This window comes from Octodon degus, unplaced genomic scaffold (assembly GCF_000260255.1).
Source record: "Octodon degus isolate 3935 unplaced genomic scaffold, OctDeg1.0 scaffold00047, whole genome shotgun sequence".
Lineage (NCBI taxonomy): Eukaryota > Metazoa > Chordata > Mammalia > Rodentia > Octodontidae > Octodon > Octodon degus.
The window spans coordinates 379,442-405,377 of record NW_004524623.1 but is presented as its reverse complement, the minus strand read 5'-3'; the positions used below and the strand labels follow the sequence as shown (position 1 = coordinate 405,377).

At 40.6% G+C, this 25,936-nt stretch overlaps 1 protein-coding gene across 3 annotated transcripts in view; it reads right to left on the bottom strand.

Moving 5' to 3' along the window:
* The window catches only part of Srgap1 (SLIT-ROBO Rho GTPase activating protein 1), a 346,632-nt gene that overhangs the window by 77,505 nt on the left and 243,191 nt on the right, over nucleotides 1–25,936 (bottom strand). For all 3 annotated transcript variants that reach the window (XM_004632122.3, XM_004632123.3, XM_023716312.1), the window contains exons 7-8: nucleotides 13,498–13,719; nucleotides 10,945–11,046 (exon numbers count right to left, since the gene is read on the bottom strand). In XM_004632122.3, the coding sequence (XP_004632179.1) occupies nucleotides 10,945–11,046; nucleotides 13,498–13,719 (324 nt within the window). The remainder of the gene's footprint in view (nucleotides 1–10,944; nucleotides 11,047–13,497; nucleotides 13,720–25,936) is intronic.

The following is a 25,936-nucleotide window of genomic DNA, read 5'->3' as shown; positions in this document are numbered from 1 at the left end:
TTTGAGAGGTTCACAGTGCCACCATCAACAAAGTGATTTCTGGGCTATATGTTATAGGGTAAGTTTGCATTCACTGGAAAAAATACCAGATTTTCTAGTGGGAGAGTAGAGGAGGGAGAGTAGACGATGTGCTAATCAAGGCTCTAACAAGCCATGCTTAATTACAGACACTTATATCTACAAGGGTTGGGAGTGACAGTTCAGATATATATTGTAAAAAGATTCCTGGGCTGATGCATGATAAAAGGGAAAGAAACAACAGGTAAGAAGGTTGAGTTAGGAGACCTTAGTTTAAGATGATTGATTGGAGTGCCACCAGGAATAAGTGCCACCAGGAATAAGCACTACAGGCCACATCTGAAAAGCATTCATACCAGTGGAGGTGGTATCGTTTTTGGCTAGTGGCCTGAGTGAAAATGAGAACGTTACTATAAGTATGTAGGTAAAGTATAACAAATCTTCCAGAGGTTTAGAAGGTAAAAAGGTATATAATATTCTTAAGATACTGGTGGAGTGGAGTGTATGACTAGAATTATGTAACATGTGATAAAGTGCTTTGACATGTTTGTCATCAAAAAGAGTAACAAATTAAAATAAAGACAAAAGAGAAGCTTTCCAAAACACTAAATAGAAAAAAAGACCCCCTATCTATACCTTCGGTTTATTTATAAAACCTAATGCAACAAAAAAATCATCATGGGTAAAAGTAAAAAGTCTGTCTGTAGTTTGTTTTGAAGTAATTTGCAAGCTTGTTGGAATCTGGCACTGAATGCATCTCTACTCAGTCTATGCTGTTTCACTGGACCCACATTCCCAGGGTAGGACACCAGAGGCAGCAGCATTATTAAATGTACACCTATGGAATGTGCCCAAAATCAACGTTTTCCTTTGTTTTTTTCAATGTCCTTCTTAGAAGCAGTGGTGTCAAGGTTAAATTTGGAACTGTCAGGAAGAACAAAGAATATGCTAGAAGTCCCTAGCCAATATGGGATTATGCAGCATCCCACGGGAAGCTCTCAACAAGTAACACCAGCTCTGACATAGACAAGCCAAGTTAGTAAGTCCCAGGAGGGGCACAATGAAGCAAATACAAAACAGCTGACAGAGGGCTTGGAAGGGTTCTTCAGCAGCAGGAAAAATTGCTTGTCTTTGGTAGAACGAGGGGCCAAGGTCTTCACAAGGAATTCATGAAAAGCCCCAAGACGTGTACTACACTGAGCAGGTCCCCAGGTAGCCTAAACTCAGAGGTTGATGAAAATAAATGATGTGGGACTGATGGCTTCTATAGGCTGGCTCTACTGCCATTTTGTTTCTAGGATGTTACAATCTTTGGGGAGAGTTAAGAAAGTTTCTGTGTTCTCTTGATTTTCTCTGAGGACTGAAAGGAAGTGGGCATTTCAGGCCTTTTGTGGCTTGTAAATGGCTCTCTTCTCTTGGTCTTTACACAGGATTTTCTATCTGTGTCTCACTCTGTGTTCAAACAGTAGTCACACTGGATTAGGGTCCACCTTAATAACCTCACTCTACCTTGAGGGCCCCTATAAAGATTTTTTTTCTTCAAGTAAGATCACACTGTGATTCATTGGGAGTTATAGCTTCAACATAGGAGTTTTGGAGGAACACCATCCATGCCACAGGGCACGCCACATTTTATGGCACTTTGTACCTTGCATTGAATGCAGCCCGATTCATCCCGTAAGGCTCATGATGAGGTCATGGTAACCTTCATCCCTTCCTTCTCCTCCCTTCACTATTTCCTTCTTGCTATCACTGACCTTGCATGAGTTTCAGTCATAGCACAATATCATTTTAATGTATTAAAATTAGCACAAAAAGACCAGAAACATCTGTACCCAGAGATTGGATTACAGCCACAGTTAGGTATCCTGTGGATACAGACACTGCCAGTACAGGTCACAGACGGCAAGGGCAGGAATACAGCATCTTTCCAGTGTTCCCTTGGTTGTGTTCTTTACTAGGGATATAGATGCCCTCCCTGTGTTGGGTAAGGTATTGCCAATCTCAAGGAAAAGCACAATCTTTGCTGCTGTGCAAGGTTTTTTCTTTTTTGGTGGGGGGCATCTCATTTCAGTGAATTCACACCATTGATCAATGAGCCCGAACCGAATGGGTATTTATACATACTGAGATCTTAGTCTTGAACACCATGCACTCTTAGCCTTCACACAACTTAGTCCAAGGAGAAAAATAGCATCATCACCTAGGATTCTGAACGAAATTTTTGCCTTCTGTTGGTTCTCAGAAAACCTGTTCTCCCATCATCTACTCCACCTGATTGGATGGTCTATGTAGGTGAACCTGCCCCTGACTGTGGCCTGAAGTTGCCATGAATTCCTTTCGCACAAGCACCAGACACAGGTTAGATTTCCATGTTTCTACCCACAGTGAGGGCAATTTGAGATGAAGGATGGAAAGTGAATTTATCTACAGTGACTAACATTGTGCCTAGAACACGGTAGACTGGGAAGAAGGCTGCTAAGCGAGCAGTGAAGGTGAAATCACATGGCCTTCAAGACCACGAGTACCAAAGAGTGCTCAGCACACACCCGCGAGGTGTGGTTTCTTTTCTGAGAGCTGTTATAAGCATTTCCAGGGCTGGGGATGTAGCTCAGTGGCATAACTGCCTACCTGGCAAACACAAGGTCCAGAGTTCAATCCCTGGTGTCACAAACAGAACAAAACAAGTATTTGCATTTCCTCTGAGGCAGGCTATGCCTTTAACACCCTTTCTAGAAATTTTCTTCATTCCCTTTTGGTTCTTCTAAATCTGGTCCTTTGCTTCATTGAGTCAAAGCTTATTTGAAACAAAAAACTATAAATACATATTGCAGTAAAAGTGAGTTAAACTGGATTGCCAACTTGATTGGCTTAGGACAACTGGGGATTAGTGAAGCCTAGTTAATTCTGGGTGTGCCTGGGTAGGTCATGGAAGCGTGGCCTTGGGGTCTGTATCTGCTCTTATCGTTCTCTCTGGCACCAGTCCCCTGACCTGCTTCCCATGAGCTACGCAGATTTGCTTGGCTGTGATGTTTCTGCCTTAGATTCCTCTGAAACTGTGAGCCAAATTAAACCTTCCCTCCTTTAATTTGTGAGTACTGTTGTAATTTGTTTCAGCAGCGGAAAAACTGACCAATACAATAATTGACCCCGTTTTCAGTTTTGGTCAGGGTGAGGATGTCACCCAATAGGCTTGCGCTTCACCACATCAGGGAAGGTGGCAGGCACGTGACAGATGCTTAATTGCGTAAAATTAAAAAAGGCCACAGAGAGACCCAGTCCTAGCCCAGGTCCAGTAGTGTGTGGAGAGCTCCCTGCTACCCTGCGCCGGCGGGACCTATCCCAGCCCAGGTGCAGCGTGGGCTGGACCCTCTCCCACCACCTTGGGCCGCCCCCCACCACTCCGCAGCACCTCCCCCACCCCGCCCACCGAGTAGGAATTTCTGCCATGTTCCGGGAACCCCCAGACCCAGTCCTAGTCCAGGTCCAGTGAGTGTGTGGGAGAGCTTCCTCCTCCCCCTACTTCACCTTGCCCCCTCCAGGCACAGCTCAGGCCTGGCATACACGCCTGGGGTGTAATCCTGCAGCTACAATCCCTGCAGAGAGTATAGAGGATAGATCCACCCAGCTAGTCCAGGAGCAGAACATCTTGCCACAGGAGCACAACAGGTTCACCCTCAAGGGCAGCAGCGGGAAGGAGCTGAGCACAGCCGCCAGACCCAAGCCAGACACTGCAGGATAAGTCCAAACTTTGTAGAGCTGCATCTGAACTTCAGTATGTGCGAAGGTTATAACTACAGCAAAGATCTACAACAAAGGTCAGAAGACAGTGCTACACAAAATGACAAAAAGGAAAAAAGGCCACAGAGAATACCTGAAACCTCAATTATAATTAAGTAGTTATTAAGTTGTACATTTTATATCAAGTCTTAAGAGGTGCTGAGAATTTCCCATGAGGATTTGGTCACTGATTTATATGACCTTGTGGTTGTATGCTATTGCCTTTGGTAGTATGAGAAAATCTGGGAGAAATCTGATTTTTTTCCTACTCTAGATAGAAAGTGTGACTTAAATATCTCTTACTGCCCTCAGTTCCCATGCCATAAAAATTGTCTCAATGTTTGTTTAAAATTTTGCTTACTATTGTTAAAGCATCTTGTGTAAGGAATGCATTTTTGGAATGGTCTGTGAAGTATTCCTAAGCAAGACTTTAAGTGGTGCTAGGAAAATTTATATGAGGCCATCAGTTCATTAAACACTGGTAAGTTGATTGAGGACTCAAAGGCTTCCTTTCTTTATCCCCCTCAGGGTGGTAAATCTACGAGTATCATTTAAGAGTCTGGTTGTTTCATACGTGAGAAGGCTTCCTGCAACACAGGAGAAACATGCTGAATAAGACCACACTTGCTAGACCAAGATTTCAAGGCTTGGGATACGTGGTCTGAAAATGGGCACCACAAAATCAACACTGTCCTAAGAAATAGGAGGGGCGTAGTTTTTCTGCTTAATATAAGTCATCTTTTTTCTTTCTCTGCTGTGTGTGGAGAATGGGAGGGAGGAGGAACTGTACGCAAAGGGTACTATGAAGTATTAGGTGAGATTTGGAAGAAAATAGTAAAAAGAATGGCATACAGGCACAAATCTTAGGACAAATATTGAAAATAAACTTTGGGAAAGCAGGACACAGGGCTGTATCATGTCGGGATGAAGGGAGCTTTGAAAATGTTTACAATGAGAAAGGGGTGGATGATTATTTATATTGAGTTTGCTTTTATTGACTTGAAGGGTAATGGTTTATTAGTGTTTTACTCTTAATGAGGCTATTTTTGGAATGAAATAAAAATGAAAGACTGAAAAGAAGGCTATGTCGTGGTAGGTCTGGCTCTAACTCTACATGCACATATAAATACTCACTGGTACGGACCAGGCACTGTCATCGAGAGACTGAGGCACCATGACTGCAAATACACAGCCTAATGAAATGGAAATGTCTCGTGTGTAAACACATACTAATGTTGACATTGAAAGTTGAATTCCTTCAAGAAAATAGAATACATAATATGTATAAAATTAAATAAAGGACTTTATTTATATACCACATAAAGTAGCAAACTGTTGAGTGAGTTTGAAGATAATTACTTACTTTTTTTCTGCATGAGTTTTAGCTTTAGAAAGAAATGCATTATAGAAATGTTATAGCAAGAAAACTGCATATTTTAATGAAACATTATAATTCCCTCTAAAACTCAATAAATAATAGTTTACTGTTTTAACATAAGTTTGGTTTAACAAATCATTCAGCATACCACTGTTCTAATTAAGCTGAAGTTGTATTATATTTAAATCATCAGCAGTGTATCTTGAATATGTTTAAAGAGGTCAATTCACAATACAAAAAGTTACATGTAACTTTCCATCCTGATTTGCTTTGTTAGTTCAAATGCCATGTATAAGAAGTTTATTTTGCTACTGTGGACAAACTAAATGTAAAGGAAATCACCTTCTTACACGCAGCTATATAATCTTGAAAAGGAAAAAGGCTTCCATGTTGAAGCTAGATTTTCTGTAGTAAAATTTTTAAGTATTATTTTAAAGGAAATAGTTATATAAATACGTATATATTCTTTGGAATAATACTCAAGTCTCTGGTTTAGGACCACACCTTGTATGAGGTGTGAGAGACCATGAGAGTGTGTCAAAGTGGGATAAACGATGGAGCCTTTAACCTAAGGTGGCCCAGGTCATGCACCATGAGCACTCTCCCAGTGTATGTCCGTAACGTGTTGGAACCGTGCTGATGTTTTATGATTTTTATACTCATGCCAAATACCTAGAATCAGATGAATTTGTGTTCTACAAAAGCATCGGGGCAGAGCAGTGCAGGCCTGTGAAGTGCAGAGGAAGAGCCTGCTTTCTCAGCAGTTCTACTGTCCTTGGAATTCAAAGAAGTGGTAACTGGTCAGGCGCTTAGGCTCCTGCATTAATTTTGTGTGTTTGGAATTCTGTTGTGAAAGATAAAGAATAAATTAAGTTCTAAAATTAGTATAATGAGTATGTAGATTGATAATCTGTACCAGCTAGATTTTTGGATTTAAGTTAAGTTTTAAGATTTTGGAAATCCACTGTTTATGTCATTTGCTAGACGATGTTTAGAGCTCTGTGTTTTCTCCACAAATTCATTCTTTTACTGGACCACCTATAAAATAAATTTATTTATTTTATTAAAAAAAAAAAAGAGGGGGCTGGAGATATGGCTCAGTGGTCTAAAGCACCTACCTGGAACAAGCTTGGCAAAGCACAGGGACCGCGGTTCAATCCTCCAGCACCACATGCCAGCCAGCCGCGCCCCCTGGTGAGCTGAGCTGGCCACACACACACACACACACCCACACACACCCACACCCACACCCACACACACTAAATGTTAAAATAAAAAAAAAAATTAAAAAAAAAAAGAAAGAAAGAAAGAAATGGAAACCTCTGGGCATGGTGGTGCATTCTTGTAATCCCAGTGCTGGGGAGGCTAAAAACAGGAGGATCCCTATGAGTCCAAGCTGCATAGTGAGACCCTGTGCCAAATACATTTAAAAAAGGAAAAGATTTTAAAAAGGCTCAACAGGTAAATGTGAAGTTGCATCGAGACATTAACTGTCTGAATCTCCATCGACCCCAAATTTAATCAAGCCCTGTACAAACCTTACTTGTAGCCATCTCACACACATTCTCTGATCTCTTTGTTTTAAAGCAAGTGCTGCAAACTCAAATACCTTTTAAGGGCAATCAAGTAATAAAAAATGAGGCAAGCAGGCTGAGCAAAGAGCACAGCAAAGAGGAAGCACACGCTCTGAGCTAGGGAAGCATCTCCCGCTCAGCTATGCCCTGCTCTCACCTTGCAGTGACGCCTCTGGTGTAATTACAACCAGATCTTTTAACATTTGTAGGGGAGCAGGCTATTGACATTTTTATATACCACTTCCAATCGTTAAATGAGAGCGCCTAACTTTTCTTTTTTTTTTTTTTGGTGGAACTGGGGATTGAACTCAGGCCCTTGCGCTCTACTGAGCCATTTCCCTGGCCCCTAACATTTCAAAATGAAGCACCACAGTGGAAAGAAAACATTCCTATGGGCCAAAAATGGTCTGCAGGCTCGTAGTATAGAAATTCTGCTCTGACGAAACGTGCCACTGTTTCAGGTGGCGCTCACAATTTACAGTAGTGTAAGATTTGGTAAAAAGACTTGTGCTTTACTTAACTGCACTGGCCCTGCTTTTGTAAACTCGGATGAAATTACTCCTCAAGACTGACCTTTGTACTGGGCCATCATAAATATTTTTAGTTCACTGAAGTCTTTCCACTGGATTTTGGACTTAAGCATTGTACAGAGGCAGAGGATTTTGCATGTATTTCCACATTAGTATCTTTTGGCTTGATACAGTGTGTCAGTTTTCTGCCCTTGCTCTTATCGAGGAACACAGAGGCAAAGCCTTTATGTAGGGTAGAGAAAAGAGCCACCCGGGACTCCAGATCAGCAATGATAGCGATGCTGATCTCAGGCAAATTACTTGTTATAATCTGTCCATGCTAGTCAGAGGCTCTTCATCTCTGCATTATCCATACTTGGCAAAATACCTGGGGTGTTGAAGATTCTCAGAAAATATTTATGCGCTGAAATGCTCTGAGCCACGTGACAAAGCTCCTTAACTTGGTTCTCGACACCTCTTGGCATGATTTTACTTGCATTGGTAGCTTGTGCCCATGGAGCCGAGGTGATGACCACACTGCTCTGTATTATCAGAATCTGATAAACACTGAAACATCTTTTCTTTCCAGTTCCTATGAAATCTGCTGACTGTCAAAAACCTAACTGACATCTTTCTTCCTTTGGAACCCCATTTAATCATAATGATTTTTTTTCCTGTATCTAACAAATCAAAACCTGTTAGTCATGCTTGCGAGAGATGACAGGACAATCACTTACCTCTACAGCTAATTATTTTGAACATTAAACCTCAGAAAGCATTGCCCATCTCTATCAGTTTGTAAGGACACTGTACACTGTCACAGTAGGCCTAAGGTGGCACATACTAAGAGTCACAAACTCAAAGGCCGGTAGAAGCCAGACAGGTAACAACGTAAGTAGTTTGATGTAAGAAAACGAGGAGTTAACTGAATACAGCAGAGTAGAATTCAGCTGCTCCCGCTCTTCACTTCAGGAGGCAACACAGAGCCAGAGTTGTTAGATTTATTTATTTTTTGGAAGCCAAAACTTTGGAAGCCAAGCAAAACAGGCCTGTACACTGCCAGTTTTGACCTTGCGCATAGCACTCTATTTTCCTAGAGAATATCTTCCAAATAAAACAGCAGCAAAAACATTGGAAGTCACCAGACACACAAACTGAAGATCTATTAAGAGTCAATAAATTGTATCAGGTGAGTATTTTGTGGTACCTAGCCAAGCCCTACACCCTAAAACACTACTTAAGGAGAGCAATACCTTGCATTCCAGAAAGATTCACTTGTGGGATGCTGTTAGAAAGAAATGATCACATCAGTTGTATCCTGATTTAGTTTCTCCAGTAAGAATGGAAGCTAGAAAGAGTTTTGATTAAATTATAATGTCCTAGAAACATCACTCTAAAAACATCCAAGTGAAATTAAAATGAAACACAGCACTAAGTGAATTTTTTATAATTTACTTTGTCAGTATGAGTTTATGCTCTGATTTCTGTTCCATATTTCTTCATTTAGGAAATTCCTGTCTCTAGAAATACCTCATCTCTACTGGGATTGTCAATCACAGGACTTGATGAGTGGTGTAACATCTAGGCTGGCAAATGAGGGAATCCCATTTCCCCGATAGAATGGTTGACCTAGAAGAATACACGCGTGAAGCCCAGCCAATGAAGAAATGATCTTATTTCTTCAGATCTTAATCCTTCAAAGCTAAGCATTGTCTGGGATGAGCAGAGATGGCAAACTACAAGGAACTACGTGGGCATGCATCTATGTCTGACACCCTACCAACACACATGAGGAAATCACTTCAAAGAGATGAGAGGAAGAAGGAAGGGAAAGAGAATGTGTGTGTGTGTGTGTGTGTGTGTGTGTGTGTGTGTGTGTGAAGATATTCCTAACAGTGTCACCTACTCCAGACCCAATGACATATGATGCTACTCTAAATATTGACCAGTAAGTTAATGCTTTTTCTCTCTCTGTCTCTGTCTCTCTCTCTTACTTTAAAAATACATTTTTAAATTTGTTTATTTGGTATAGGGGCTCGATATGCAACTCAGACTCATAGTGATCCTCCTGTTTCAGCCTCTCTAGAGCTGGGATTATAGGCGTACACCACTATCATTTACTTCAGAGACAAGGTCTTGCTACGTAGTTCAGGCTGGTCTTGAACTCACTATGTAGCCCAGGCTAGCCTCAAACTTGCAGCAATCCTCCCACCTCATCCACCCGAATGCTGGGATTACAGGTATATACCACCATGACTGACATAATAAATTAACTCTTAAACTTAAATTGGATTGGTTTTTATAAATTACAACTGTAAACCTTCACAAATACAAGAAACACTGTGGTTCCTATTTTTACTTCAGGAGAATGTGGATACAATTAAGTTTATTTCAGAAATAGGCTTTTGAATTGTAAAATTATTTCCTGGCACAGCAACATTTATAATTCACATTTTATATTCTATACTTTTAAATATGAGTGTCAGTAAATATTTTTCTATCCTCAAGTACTATTTGAAAATAGACTTTCTGCTTCCCTGGCAAGCGCAAGGGCCTGAGTTCAATCCCCAGTTCCACCAAAAACCCCAACCAAACAAACACTATTAGTACAAATCTTTCTCATTGAAAATAGATTTTCTGAACTAATTTTATGAATAATGGCATGTCCAACACCCAAAATTTAGAGAATATAGAAAAGCACAAAGAGCAGAAAACCCCAAGCAAATGTTAATCTCCTCTAACATCTAATCCTAAAAGTTAGGACTAAATTAAATTGTCAGCCAGAAGTTGCATATCTATACCTGACTATATGTTTTTGGGGATGTATTTGTTCAGTCAAATAATCTATGAATTATTTTAGTACGAAATACAAATTAAGAAGATGTAATAACAAAATAAATAACAAAACATTAATTAAATCTCTTATTTATTTTTTTTATGGAAAGAAGCAGTTAATGCTTTAATTTGTTTCATCTTTTTTTCAATTGTACATCTTGGCTTCTTTTTTTTTTTCAAATCAAATCGGTAGCACAGTTTCAATAACCAACACAGTGCATACATTCTTCTTAGTGGTTAATTGCTGTTAAATCTCCTTTAAAGCATCACTCACTAGAAGAATGTAGAGGTTTTGCCTTTATCTCCTACACAGAACATGCTGTAGGAACCCTGATAGCTGAAAGTGGATGATGGAGGGGCTTAGGAGATAGCTCAGAGGTACAGGTGCAGGCCTGGCAGTGCAAAGACTTGAGTTCCATCCCCAGCCCCACATGCCATGCTGGCCCTGGAGCCCAGGGCATGCTGAGCTGACCCTGGAACCAGGTGTGGTGGCACATGCCTGTAATCCCAGTGCTGGAGAGGCTGAGACAGGAGGATCACTACGAGTCCAAGACCAAACTGGGGACTACAAAACTGAGCACAAGGCTAGCCCAAATTGCATAATGAGGCCCTGTCTAAATAAATAAATACAGAAATATATGTAAGTAAAAGAAAATAAAAAAAAAAAAAAAAAAAAAAAAGGAGGGGCCAGGGAGATGGCTCAGTAGAATAAGCATTTGCCTGGCAAGCGCAAGGGCCTGAGTTCAATCCCCGGTTCCACAAAAAAGAAAAAAAAAAAAAAGAACCGTAACTGTGCCTAATGGGAGGCTGTGTCAGGCATAGTTCCTGGTGGGGCAGAAGGGATGCTTACCTCCTCGTTCTCGATCTTGAGTGTGGCCAACCGGGACTGCAGCTGTTGGTACCTGAGCATGAGCTCCGCCTGGACGGGCTGCTGGGCGCTGACCTGACACACCTGTCAGAGAATCAGAAAAACGCTGGTTACGACCGGGCCGGGCCAGCCAGCCAGCCCCTCAGCCACAGGTCTCCTCTGTCTCGGCAGCACAAGTCATGCTGGTCCTGAGATTCCAATACATCTTGGTTTGCAGCAGCGGCCACAGAGCTTCAGTTTTCAGTGGCGATGTGGACTACAGCACAGAATGCAGCTGCTTGGCCTGACTACTGGAAGACGGCAGCTCAGGAAGCAAGGCTCTGCGAACAGGCAGTTGCTGAGAAGGAGCAGCGATGCTGAAGTCTCCTGGGCGGCATGCTAACCTCTGGGCAGAGGGCAGAGGGCAGAGGGCAGAGGGCAGAGGGCAGAGGGCAGAGGGCAGAGGGCAGAGGATGACCCATGAGGTCTGTGCAGGTAGAGGGAGACAGGCAGCAGGGCTTGCAGGTTAGGGTGTGGGCTCCAGAGCCAGCCAGCTGGGCCTTAATTTCAGCTCTGCCTCTACTAGCCAGGTGACCATGACAAGCTACAAAACCTCAGTTTCCTTATCTGTACATTGGGGTTAAGATTCCCTACTGTATCAGGTTGTTTTGAGGATGAAAAGAAACGATATACGCCAAGTACCCAGAGCATGTCTGGAACACAGTAAAAACTCAGCAAACTGGATGACGACTACATTTAGCAATTTTCAACCATGGTTTTACTGGCCAGTATCAGCCAAGTGATATGACTCATCATCAATTTAAAGAAGGACGCAGGTCCCCAGGAGGATGTGATCATTATGTATCACAAGCATGGACTAATAAAAAACAAAAATGGGCAATTGAATTTAGGCTTTGGTAGAAGATATTCTGGCCATGATGTCAACTAGGGATAAGATTACAGCATTTTCCAGGAACAATTTCATCTCATTTTCCTTGACATAGAAATGATCTTGGCTCCTGTCAGAATGGTTGCAAAGCATCCTAGAGATTCCCATTCCCGGGCAAAACTGGCCATATGGACAACAGACATGCTTCATTAAAATGGTAATAATAATAATGATATTATAATCATAATAACCATGAACACATAACTAGAGTCATTTGCCTGTGATATTTTTTATTCTATGACTGACATATCCACATGAAAAATTAAAACAGCAACCATTTGGTTTTAGAGGGGTAACACTGGATGAAATAAGTTACTCATTTTGTTTGTTGAAATTCATGCATTACTAACACAAAAATACAGATTACTTCTTCTTTAGCTGAAGGGCTTGGAACCAGAAGTACATAAGCCTTTGAAGTTCTTTGGATTTGGGAATATCTGCATAGCATTTATCAGTTAAGTGTCTATTATAAAGATCCTAAATACAAAATTTTCAGATTTTGGAGCACTTGTTTTTGGGTTTGGGATATATGATTTGCACTCTCTGTTTCTAGCAATTTATCAAACAAAAATAAATAGAAATATAGCTCACATACATATATTACATGTCTTAATACTTTGTGCTTCATAAAAAACATAACATTACTCCTGCATGAATATTATAATTTCATCTACTTTTAATAGTAGATTATCATCCCAATAAACTAGCACTGAGTTGTTTTTTATTTTTAAATATCTTGGAGTTTTATTGTATATAACTGGGACATCAAGTGCTACATAAATGCTCCATTATGTGGTCTTCCATATTTTGCCCTGCCCATAGGCAATAAACGACTATAATTTATAATTATCTCAAATGTTATTTGTTTTTATAAAATAGGATAGAAAGCTAATTAATATAAAGAATATTACATGCTATACATAACTTATGATCCTTATTTTGCCAGTTTAGAGCCAATCTGAGTCTTAAAATGTATTTTTTGCACTTTCTCCCCTATTATCTTGCCATTTACAATATTTTCAGTACAGAGATCTTCAAATATGGGTTATAAAAAGTCTTCAGAAAGATTCAATTGGGTCAAGAATTTATTTATTTATTTTTTATGTATTTGGTACAGGGTATCACTACGCAGCTCAGACTTATAGTGATCCTGTTTTCAGCCTCTCTGGTGCTGGGATTACAGGTGTGCCTACCACACCCGGACTCTGGCTGGCTCAGCCCGCCAGGGGGGGGCTGGCACAGCATGTGGTACCAGGGATTGAACCCTGGTGCCTGCGCTTGCCTATGCAGGCACTTAGTCCACTGAGCTATCCTGCCGGCCCCCAGTTTTTTTTTTTTTTTTTAAATTCAAATTTGAATGTTTTGAGGGAGAAGCTCTTGCTAATTATTCTGGAATGGCTTAGCCAAATTAACACCTTTATCTGTTTGCCATTTGAGTGTGTCTGATCAGTGTTTCAAAATGTAGTAGTTGCTGATTCTAGCACAGCATTGTGCTGAGATCCTGCACAAGAGCAGAAGACAGAAAACAAGTGGGAATTCTTAAAACTGTTGAGCTACAACCAGTGAGGGGACAAAATTCATTAATTGAAAAGTCATCAGTTACTGACCTCATCACCCATGTGAGACTGAAATTCAAACTTCATTGGTGGACAGAACGCTGCAGGGTACATCTCCATGAATCTCTGCTTGTCACTCCTCGGTTCTAAATTGTCAACTGCATTCTCGATAATGTCTAAGCCTTCATGTCGGGAGGTTTCGAGGTTATACTCCGCAGAGAGATATGTTCTCAGGGCCCTGTTCAGGCTTGCATGGTAGCCAAGATCACAGCACTTAAAAAACACAAGAGCACAATATAAAAAGTTAGCTGAAAACTGATCAAAGACTTAACTGTGAGACCTTATAAAGCTCGTAGGAGAAAACAAATACACCTTATGATTCTGGATTAGATGCCGACTCCTCAGCTGTGCCATCCAAAGCATGGGGAACCAAAGAGGTAAAAACCCCAAATAAATTTGATTTAATTGAAACTGTTAACTTTTGTGCTTTAAAAGACGCTATGAAGAAGCTGAAGACAACCTACAGAGTGAGAAACTGTTTTTTTTCAAATCATCTATCTGATAAGGAACTTGGATCCAGAGCACTTGAGGAACTCTTATTAAGTCAATAATACGAAGACAAATGGCCCAATTAACCAGATGGTGATGGCTCTGAATAGACATTCATCCAAAGAAGAAATAAGTGAACAACAAGCACATGAAAACATGCTCAGCATTTGTAGTCACCATGGAAAAGCAAATCAAATTCACAATGAGATATCTCTTTATACGTGTTAGGATTTTTAAAGTCAAAAATACAGGTAGTAACAAGTGTTGGAGAAAATATGGAGAAACTGGAACCCTCATATGGTTGATGAGGGGTATAAAATGGTTACAGTCTCTTTGGAAAAGCCTGGTAGTTCCCTAAAAGGTTAAACATACTGTTGTCATGTGACTCATGAAACCGACTTCTAGGCATATACCTGAGAGAAATGAAAATATTTACTATACAAGAACTTGCACATCAATGTTTACAGCAGCTTCACTTACAATAGCTCAAAAGGTAAAACAATCTAAATGTTTACTAGTGAACAAACAGGTAAATAAAAATGTGGTATAACCATGCAATAGGAATGTATTCAGTCACAGAAACAAGGACTTCGAGAATGTTATGCTGTGTGAAAGAAGCCCATTACACATGGTCACATGTGAGTTCATTTATATGGAATATACAGAGCAGGCAACTCTGTAGCAACAGCAGCAAAACAGATTAGTGGCTGCCTAGGGCTGGGAAGGAATGGAAGAATGGGGAGGGGTGAAGGAGGAGGTGTGCAGGATTTCCTTCTGGGGTAATGAAAATATTCTTAATTTGAAAATAGTGATGGTAGACAATTCAGTGGTTATACTAAATATTAACTATAAACTTTCAAAGGGTGAATTGTATGGTATGTGGATTACATCTGAAAAAAGCTAATATTTAAAAGCAAAGCAAATGCTCAAAAAATAGTATTCAAGCTTCATTTGGGCAATAATGTGATTGTTACAATAATTCAAATCCTTCTAGGCTGCAAATACACAACTGAAATTTTTGGGTTTGTATATTTTATTGAAGACTCAAGAATAACCTGTACTTTCTCAAAAGTACAGAAGTACAAGGGCAGGCCAGATAGCTCAGTGGACTAAAGCACCTGCCTAGGCAGGCACAGCCACTGGGTTCAATCCACAAGCCGTGCCCGCCCTGCCCCTGGGGCATGCTGAGACATGACTGAGACTGGGCATGGTGTCATCCTAGTGCTTAGGAGGTTGAAAACAAGAGGATCAATAGGAGTCCTATCTGTAAAGTGAGACCCCCGTAGACCCTGTACTAAAAACATTAAAAAAAAAAAAAAAAGTACAGGTTTGAATCTGTCAAAATGGTCCCGGAATGCTCTCCTTCCAGTCCCCAAAATAAAATCTTTGAATAAGAAATAATAACTAAAGTTCTTTTATTATAAATAGCATTTTGTTAAATAGCTTTGGATTTCTTGAGTCTCGATTTTAATTTGTATTTATATTTTTTCACATTGCATTTTAAGCAAGTACGACTTAAAAGGAGTACATAGCTTTGGAAATTAGTTATAAATTACCGACAGAATTTTAAATGTGAACATAAAAGAAGTATAAATTCTTTAAAGAGAAAATAAGTGGTTTTTAAATGGACAAAACCAGGTCATCTCCATGTTGTTCTAATGAAGTTGAATGAATTCAATTTGATGCAATTCAACTCATTAATTGGCTCAGTGCCAGGGAATATGCTAGGCTCCAGGCACATTAAGACTGGAACACAGTAAAATACTTTCATCCTGCAGAAAATTGAATAGGGGCTGTTCCATTAATTTGCTTCTAAAATACTAGGAGAGGGTTCACAGGGGATGCAGCCTTGCACCCAGGGTGTACCCTGCAGGGCGGGAACCACCAGGACCATGCAGAGGCACAGGCTCAGTCCTTGACTTGTTCTTAGAAAAACCAAATGCCAACCTATCCTTCATCCTCCAATTTCTTTTTCTTTTTCTTTCTTTTTTTGTACCAGGAATCGAACTCAGGACCTTGAGCTTGTCAGGCAGGCACTGCTCCACTGAGCTATATCCCTGGCCCCTCCTTCCAATTTCAAATCATTAAATTTGGGAGTTTTATATAAAGTTATCTGGAGTCTTGTTACTAAATTTGGTCTGCCATTCTGTAGTCAGCAGCAATAGCAGTAAAGTCCTTTATACTTTAAAGGATTGTGAGAAAAGCAGTCTTGGGTCTTTGCCCTTGACCTGTGAATTCAGAATCAGGAGTTTCAAAAGGATCCACAAAGGGAATCACCTGCTCACTAAGAGTCTGAGATGCACTGCCCGAAAATGAAAGAGCCTTGAAACCCGTCCTTCGGGGATGCTATTTCCCTTAGCAGGCAAGAGGACTTGGTTAAAGATGACTTGATGAAAAAAAGTCAGAATGTAGCCACAACATCACAATGACAAACAGACCCAAATACAATTGTGGAATGCAGTGATTGGTTTCCCCAATGACACATTCCCAGTGATATCAGCTGCACTGAACTGCAGAGAATGATTCATTTTGAGTTAATGTAGAAATTATATTCACAAATGAACAAAGCCTTCTTTCATTCCACTGGCTCCTCACAATCCATAATGGTTCTATGTAGCAGCTTTGAACACACCAGAGAAACTGAAAAATTATTGTATCTGCCAATAACGTTGTGTTTTATAAAACACAAATTTGCAAAGCAAACAGCCTCATTTCTTTGAGACGAACTAGTGCTTAAAAACATCCTACTATTCTGAAAGAAGACAGATTCTACTTGATTAGAAGGAAGTAGATGAGAAAAGCTGCTTTACTCCATGAGTACTGATTCCCAGTGGGACTGAATAAATATGTGAAATTGAGCAGAGGAAAAAAAAAAAGCCTATTTTTTCCTACAAAACTCCTTTTTCTTACAACTTGAAGACAGAAAAGGAGGAAGAATAAAAATAAAGAGAAGCACTACTACCAACTGACCTGAAGTGCTGAAAAGTGCCTACCAAGTCTTCATTATTCCCAGATGCATACTTCCCTCCATGGGTGTATAAATGTGACATCCAGGGGGAAGAAATGCCAGGCTTCTGCGAGCATTCTGGGTCACCAGGTGGGTGCTGTCAGTCTGCACCCCGTGAAAGGCCTGATTTCCCAGCAGGCTGGCAGGAGCCTGCCCCTTGGCTTGGTATTCTATTTAGCGTCCTGCCCATGTATCTTCTGGACATGCCCTGCTATCCTTAGGAGGTGTCTACGACGAACTCGGAGGGGCAGCTTCTTTCTCTGACTCCTGTGGTGCTCATCAGCCTGTAAGTTCACTCACTTGGCAGCTTTTATTAATTCTGATTGGCAGCATTTCCATACTCTAGGTTTTTCAAGCATCTTGAACTTTAAAAGTACCAAAAAATGAAGAGCATTTTCTTCTTCAATTTCTCTTGAGACAGCAAGGCTAGCCATGGAATCTTATTTTCCTCCCCAAACTAGAAGCTGAAATGACACTGAATATACCAAGATTCAAGATATTTGGTTTAAAAGGTTTATAGTAATTCTATGGAGCTTATGAATTATTAATGATCTGAAAGGCCAGCTCTTGCACAAAGAGCTGAGTTATAACTTCAGTATATCTAATGATGAAAATACTTGAGAAACCAATTAAATATTTCATGCAAACAAAGCAGTCTTATTCTGACTGAAAAAAGTGACTTAATGCATAAAAATTATAGATCAAAATCAGGGAGGAAAAACTGCAAAAGGGTTTTCTTTCTTTTATTTTTTTTTAAATATCCAAATGCTGCCAAGAGAGAGCTCACTAGACTAAATCACCACAGTAGGTTAATTTCCTTTTGCAGAAAGGTTGCAAATAGAATCAAAATGAAGATGAAATCCAACTGCCGAAGGCTGTGATGAATACTTCATCTTGTTCCAGACACTAAGAGATGGCTGAAGGTTACACGGTGAGCAACACATCAGGTGTAACTGGACCACGGCTCTTTAGGATGCCTCTTCTTTTCCTTCTTGCATTCACACCATGATATAAGACGCCCTAGTGAGACAGAAGTTTCCTATCTGGATGGGAGTTATCACAATGGAAATGCACAGGAAAGAAACCCGATGCTCAAGTTTGCAGAACAGGAATAGTCAATGTCATCTGCCAGAGCTCTTGCAGAAGGGCCCAGAAGGCAGCCCCAAGCGCTGGGGTGACTCCAGCATTAAGCAGCTGTCCTGAGACAGGGAAGGGGAGGGCAGGTGTCACTTGCTTTGCAGAAATCTTCTACAATTCACTCTGTATTCTAGTCTCTGCCTGTGAGATCTGTGGGATCTTTTTGTCCAGAATTCTATCTCTAGGTTTTATAAACTTGGCTTTGGCCATGCCCAAACCATGCATGCATATTGGAGAAAATCTCTTATTTTTAGTCTGTACTGTACAACCCAAGCAAACTGGGAATTAAAAAAACCAAACAAACCAATCCAACTTCCCCAGCACCATGAGGGGCTTTCAAAGGTCCAGAAGAAAGTAAGTGCAGGGCTTTTGCACAGTAATTCAATGAAGAAAGTGGATTTCTTCTAAACAAGGATTTCTTTGTCCTTCACTGTTTCCCTTGTTAACCTAGAAACTACAAGGCTTAGGAACTAAACACATTTATTTAATGACCAACAAGTCTCTCACAGAACTGAACTGGTTGTTTAAACTTCTACAGACAACTTTTATATACCTGTTTTCAGGTCTGGGTTGCTGATGGTCCACAGAAAGGCAATTCTATTTTTGCTGCTACTTTAACTATAGATAAGCATTAGCAAAACTTGTCTTAAGTTTTCTCTAGAATAATGGAAAGGTCAAAATGGTTTACCTGCGTGACCGGAATAGTACAAAGCAGAAAACAGAGAACTGATGCTGCGTATGCCTGGGTCAGTGAGCGTGGTGCATGGGCATTTATTGCCTGGTGCCACCTATCAAGATGGCTTGTCTTGGCCAAATCCTTGCACTATCCTGAGTCAAACCAACAGAGAGTAAAGAGAACAAACAAATCAAGTCCACCATAATGCTATGGAGAAATGAAAGGATCAGAGGAAGAGAGCGTTAGGGGGAAAAGGCATTGCTCTTTTACACAGAGGAGCTGACATGGAACATGAACTCGAAGATGGAATTCAGTCTTGCAAAGGTCTGGAAGAGTGTTCTGGCAAAAAGCACAAAGGCCCAAGTAACAAGAGGCTTGGCAGCCAAGTGGAACAGAAAGAAGGCTGGTGCACGTGGGACATGGCGACTGAGGGGAAAGTCGCTGGAGCTGGCAATGAGGGGTGAGTCGGCACAGAGGATCTTAGTGAACAGTTCAGATTTCAGTCTAAGGACAGTGGGAGGCCTTTGGAGGACTTCAGTCAGAGACTGTTGTGTCTAATTTCTGTTCTTTTAAAATTCTAGGTGCTTGGGAAGAAAATGGGGTTTTGGAAGGTAAGAGTGGAAGAAATTGGGAACAACTTAGGAAGTATTGCAATGCAGGTAAGAGACAGGCTTTGTCTAGGAGACAAAGTGCAGGCAGTGAGAGGTAAAGGTCTGGAACACTTACACAGATGGGGACAACAGGGTTTCCGATGCACTTATACGTGGGGAGTGAAAGGACTGGAGTTCCGGCTTGTGCAGCTGGGTAGAAAGTGATTTTCTGAGGCAGGAAAAAAATGAGAAGAAGAAAGTTTCATGTGTGAAGGGTGATAATAGTAGGGGAAAATGGATATAAAAGTTATTTTCAGGAGTTTGATACATACAAGAGGCCTGTTAGATATGAGGTGTCTAGTAGACTACTGAATATAAAATCTGAAGCCATAAGCATTACCAAGGCTGGTAATAAAAATGGCAGTCAGGGGACAAAGCAAAAGACAGAAGGCCAAGAATCATCCTTAAGGATGCTGCCAACATTCCAAGAAAGACAAGCAAGTACTGACTAGGGAAAGAAAGGACAATTTGTGCTGCAAGAGGAGAACAGGCAGGTACAGTTTCCTTTACGCAAAGGTGAGGCAACTCCACTGGAAGGTGCTCAAGTTGCCAGTGACTTCAATCATTCAACTCACTTCAGTTTTTAAATACTCCTTCTATCACAACAGATAGAAAACATATGTAAACGAGTTACATGAAAACTACAATATCCTAACCCATTTAACATGATCTCTTTATAATCTTTCCAATAAGACTTCGGGTCTAGTGGGGAATACAGTATTACAAGTTGGCAGGTTCTCTTGCATAAATCTTAATACTATTGTATATGAGGAAGAGTCAACCTAATTAAGAAAATTGTGAACTCTGAATAAGTTGCTTTTTAATTAAATGCATGTCACAAGAGACAAAAAGACAAGGCTAAAAGCTTTAGCATAGCTGATTAGTCAGAAATGATAAAATAAAGAGGGCATGGGATATATGATGCAATCTAATTTCAATCTAACTCTGCATAAATGGTCAATAAAATACATGTGACAGATAGCCCCATCAAGAAAACTGGCTAAGAGTAGGGGATTATTCCCTGGCAACAGTCCATAATCGTAACAAAGATTTATCCTTTGAACTCCACAGTGACCGGCAAACTTTCATAGGGAGAAATCTGAGATGATGAAACTGTACTGGATGACACATACTGTATTATTATACGGCAGGTGCTCTGCAACAAAGCATCAATAGCTTCATTGTGGAGGGCTTTGTTTCTGAGTTCATCTTGAGAACGAAGAACTGGACTGGATGAGGCTGCATTACCAGTGATGCAATTTTTTAAAAAAGTCTTTTTTTTAAAAATATTTATTTATTTTTATTTATTACATTTATTTATTGTGTGTGTGTGTGTGTGTGTGTGTGTGGCCAGCTCAGCCCACCAGGGGGCGGGGCTGGCTGGCATGTGGTGCTGGGGGATCGAACCGAGGTCCCTGTGCTTTGCCAAGCTTGTTTTAAGTAGGTGCTTTAGACCACTGAGCCATCTCTCCAGCCCCTAGTCTTTTTAAAGGGAGTACAAAATAGTATTAAAACAGAAAAATTACAAAAGATACAGAATTTCACTAAACAAAATAATACAAATTTCACAGTATTTGTTGCAATGCAAAGTGTTGTCCTCCAATCAGTTGTTCATATTACCAGGTACAGGCATGCAAAATTGGAAGAAAGAAAAAAGAAAAAAATATAAGAAATTAAGAGAAAAAGGAAAAAGAATTGAAAAAACAAAGACAAAACAAATCGAGCATCAACTGCTCCTTTCCACAGACCAGCAGAAACCCACAGTACAGTTGTCCAAACCATCCTTATATACACAGATGTATCTCTTTCCCCCACTCCCTCCCCTGTCCTTCTCAACTCAGTAATTCCTTCCTTCTGAACAGGTTCATTCCCTATTCCCAGTATCTGTTCTACCTTTCAGATTTCATTTTCTCTTTCATTTTTTCACAATGCCATCTTTTTTTAATACATGAATTTTACTTTGTTTTTTTATTTTTATGGGGAAAAAAGTAAAACAAATTTTGCAACAAAATAACAGGAGAATGACAATAGCTAATACATCGAGTATTGCTATCTTTAAAGTAGTTAATCAGAATGCAAGATATACAGTTTTCACGTTAGTTATTTTAACAATTCCAACCTTACTGGTGATGAATTCAATTTGAGATCTGGGGAGTTTAGCATCAGGACTTTTCTTTTCGCAAATCATAGTCATTGGAAACTTGCACCCTTCAATTAGAACTATTTGTTGTCTGTGATTTTTCTGTTGTAATTATCCTGATTCTTACATGATAAATTATAGATTCTTTTTCATTTAATATTGGGAGCAATAATGATCATACACACAAAACTTACTATTTACAAACGATAATCTATTTGGCTTTACAATCACATCTCTTTTTCTTTTTTCTCCCAAACCAATGAAATTTCCTTTCACCAAAATGTGCAATGTATTTCTAACAAGGCATGTTTATTCTTTGCAATGGCATAATTGGAATCCTCATTTTATTATGAAATTAGCTCTGTTCCTCTTTCACCTGGATTCCAAAAGCTATTCAACAAACTAAAATTTATGTAGGATTTCCTTTAGAGACGGAGCAAAAACCCTCTTCACAGTCTTGCTTAAGTGACACCGTGGATTCACAGTTGCTCCCTTCCCTAAAGCAGGGTCAATAAGCTGTGATTCAGTAAAGGGTGTAACACAGCCACCCTGTTTTCTTACAATCTATGCTGCTTTTGCGCTGCAGCTGAACGGTTGTGACAGAGACCATATGGCTCACAAAGCAAATACTACTTTGTGGCTCCCTCCAGAAGTTTATACACTTGCTAAAGCACAGTGACCGATGTCAGTAGCACTGTGAGCACGCCCAGCTGGTGTGTGTTCTCTAATACTCCTCCTGCACATTTCTGCTGCAACAATGCATCTGTATGCAATGTTTGCCACGCTTATGTTTATCTTAATTTTTTTGTGGTAATGGAAATTGAACTCGTGTCTTTGCACTGAGTTATATCCCTAACCTTTTCCATTTTTTATTTTAAGACAGGGCCTCACTAAGTGACCTAGGTGAGATTTGAACTCCTGATCTTGCTGCCTTAGCCTCTCAAAGTGCTGGGATTACAAGTATATGCCACTATACCACTGCATTTGTATTTATAATAATTACAGTTTAAATATTAAACTGGTAAAATAAACATGAAGGGACACTTAAGAATAAATAAAATTGCTACAAATGAAATAAAGGAGTGAAAACTATATGAGACAGAAAATATAGTAAATATCCAGAATATTGTCTCCTTCACACAAAGTAACTCAAAAGTAGAAATCAGCTAACATACAATGGGAGCGATTTTGTAAAGGAAGACTACTCGGAATTCTGTACAAAAAATTGCAATATTAAAATATTGGCAAGTATATGTGTAGTCTTTTTTTTTTTTTTTTTCTTTTGTGGAACCGAGGATTGAACTCAGGTCCTTGCGCTTGCCAGGGAAGCACTTATTATACTAAGCCATCTCCCCGGCCCCTACGTATGTAGTCTTAATTGAGGTTAAAATATTTCAGGTATACTTTTGCCATTTTTATAACTTTCTATTTTTCTTTTTTAAAAATTTTATGTATTTGCTATAGGGTCTCACTACACAACTTGGACTTGCAGTGATCTTCTTGTTTTCAGCCTCCTCAGCACTGGGATTATAGGCATGTGCCACCATACCCCAACTCGGTGGCTGGCCCAGCATGCCCAGGGGCGGGGCCAGGGTGGCATGTGGTGCGGGGATTGAATTGGTCCCTGCACTTGTCTAAGTAGGCGCTTAGCCCACTGAGCTATCTTGCCAGCCCTCTACTTTTCTTTTAAAATGTAAAGTATGCCATGCATACAGAAAAGAATAAAACATATACCCTCCCATCAAAGAGGCATAATATTACTTGAGATAGAGGATTCTGAGTCACAGCAGGCTAAATCAGAAATTTTAGCATTGTTATTGGTGAGTTAAACAGATGTCGTCAGATGTCCGCATTAAGATGTAGAAACATCATCTATGATGTGTTCTATTGTAAAGTGGTTAACTTGAATTCATCAAACACTTATTTAAACAATATTTATTTATTTATTGGGTACAGGGTCTCACTATTCACTTCAGACTTGTGGTGATCCTCTTATCTCAGCCTCTTCAGCACTGGGTTCTGGGGCAGGCACAGCATGCAGTACTGGGGATCGAACCCAGGTCCCTGAGCTTGCAAGACAAGAGCTCAGACCACCAATCTACTTCCCCAGTCCCATCAAACCCTTATTTATGGAGTTCATTATGGAGTTTATTTTGTAGGAAATGCAAAGAGGACAGAGAAACAGGCTAGATGAATGATACAACACGGAGGTAATCAGACAGATTCAGAAACTACAGCTTTCTGAGGAACAAGCACCTGTGAAACACATTGAGGTCAGAAATGGAAATCGGCGATGATCGTTAGATAAAATGTCTGCTGAGAAGGAAAGATGGAGCAAATGTGGGTTGCGGAGCCATCTGTAGAATGCTATAATCTACTGGTCTAAAGACTGTGTTATTCTGGTCTAAAACTCGGCAGGGGCAGAGAAAGTCTAGGTTTGCTAGTGATGACCTCAGATATTAAGAATGTGCTCATTTTATTTTGGCTGGCGGTGTTTTTAGTTTTTGACAACATGCATGCATTACTTATGCAATACAAATGAATAGTTAAAAATACATGTTCTAGGGCTGGAGAGAGAGTTCAGTAGAATAAGCACTTGCCTGGCAAGCACAAGGTCCTGAGTTCAATCCCTGATACCACACACACACACAAAAAAAAACAACCCAAAAAATGTTCTATGGAAATTAATGAGTCCTTTGTGATAGCAACAGATCCACTGCTAGGGGAAACAGCTACTGACGTGAGTAGAAGCTGAGGGAAACGAGGGCTATGTAAGGCGGTCACAGGACTTTTATGATTCTTTCTAAGGCTTGGTTTAATCAACATGCATTCACTACTTTTAGGTCATTTCTCATATCCAATGCTATGCTCTGAAGACACCTTGCCTTTTTCCTCCCAGAGGCCCAGCAGTTCTCATTATTATTGGACAGCTCAGGACAAAATGCCTCCTGTCAAATAAACTCACAGGGCATAAAGGAGTCTAAAGCACTTTTGCATAATAATCAACCAGTTTATTTTTCACCAGGAAGGGTCAAGCTTAATGGCCTTTAGGATCAACACTATATATGCAAATTGGATTCCTACATAATGAATAGCCACTTTAGAATCTATAGATCTACAGGCTGACTGTGTTAAAAGCGAATCAAAAAACAGATCGGTATTTTTACTAAGAGCACTAAACTTCGGTTGACTATGACAAAAAAATAAATTTCATATCATTTCTTTCAAACCTCATGTTTAAGATATATTATTTGAGAATTATTCCTATTTTAAATTTAAGGGCAATCTTATAAAAGTAAAGTCTTTAAAAAATTGAAGATCGGGCTGGGGAAGATAGCTCAGTAGAATAAGTGCGTGCCTGGCAAGCACACAGAGGGTCCTGAGTTCAACCCCCAGTACTGAAAAAAAAAAAAAAAAGAAACAAAGAAAAGTGGGGGGGGGAGAATTACCCACTCGCCCCCCTCCTGTCCCTCTCTGGACGGGAACTTTCTTTCTCTCAATACATATATTCTGGCTATTCCAGCCCAGGCCCGGTGAGTGTGTGGGACAGCGTCTGGCTACCCTGCGCCGGCAGGACCTATTACTGGTCCCAGCCCAGGTGCAGCGTGGGTGAGACCCTCTTCCACCCCCTTGGGACGCCCCCTACCACTCCGGAACAGCTCCCCCACCCACCCATCAAGTAGGAATTTCTGCCACATTCCAGGAACCCCTAGACCCAGTTCTAGCCCAGACCCTGTGAGTGTGTAGGACAGCTTCCAGCTACCCTGTGCCAGTGGGACCTACTGGTCCCAGCCCAGGTACAGCATGGGTGAGACGTTCTTCCACACCCTTGGGAGGCCTCCCACCACTCCGCAACACCTCCCCCACCCCGCCAGCCCAGTAGGAATTTCTGCCACGTTCCAGGAACGCCCAGTCCCAGTCCTAGCCCAGACCCAGTGAGTGTGTGGGAGAGCTACCTCTACCGCCTACTCCACCTTCTCCCCTCCAGGCTAAGCTCATGCCTGGCATACAGGCCTGGGGTGAAACCTTGCAGCTGCAATCCCTGCAGAGAGTGTAGAGGATAGAACCCCCCAGCTAGTCCAGGAGCAGAAAAACTTGCCAGAGGAGCACAAAGGATTCACCCCCGAGGGCAGTAGCAGGAAGGAGCTGAAACCAGCAGCCAGACCCAAGCCAGGCACAGTTGGATAAATCCAAAATTTGTAGATCTGCATCTGAACTACAGTACGTGTTAAGGTTATAACTACAATGAAGATCTACAACGAAGGTCAGAAGACAGTGCTACACAAAATGATGAGAAGGAACAAAATGCAACCTCAGAACCCAAGCCCACC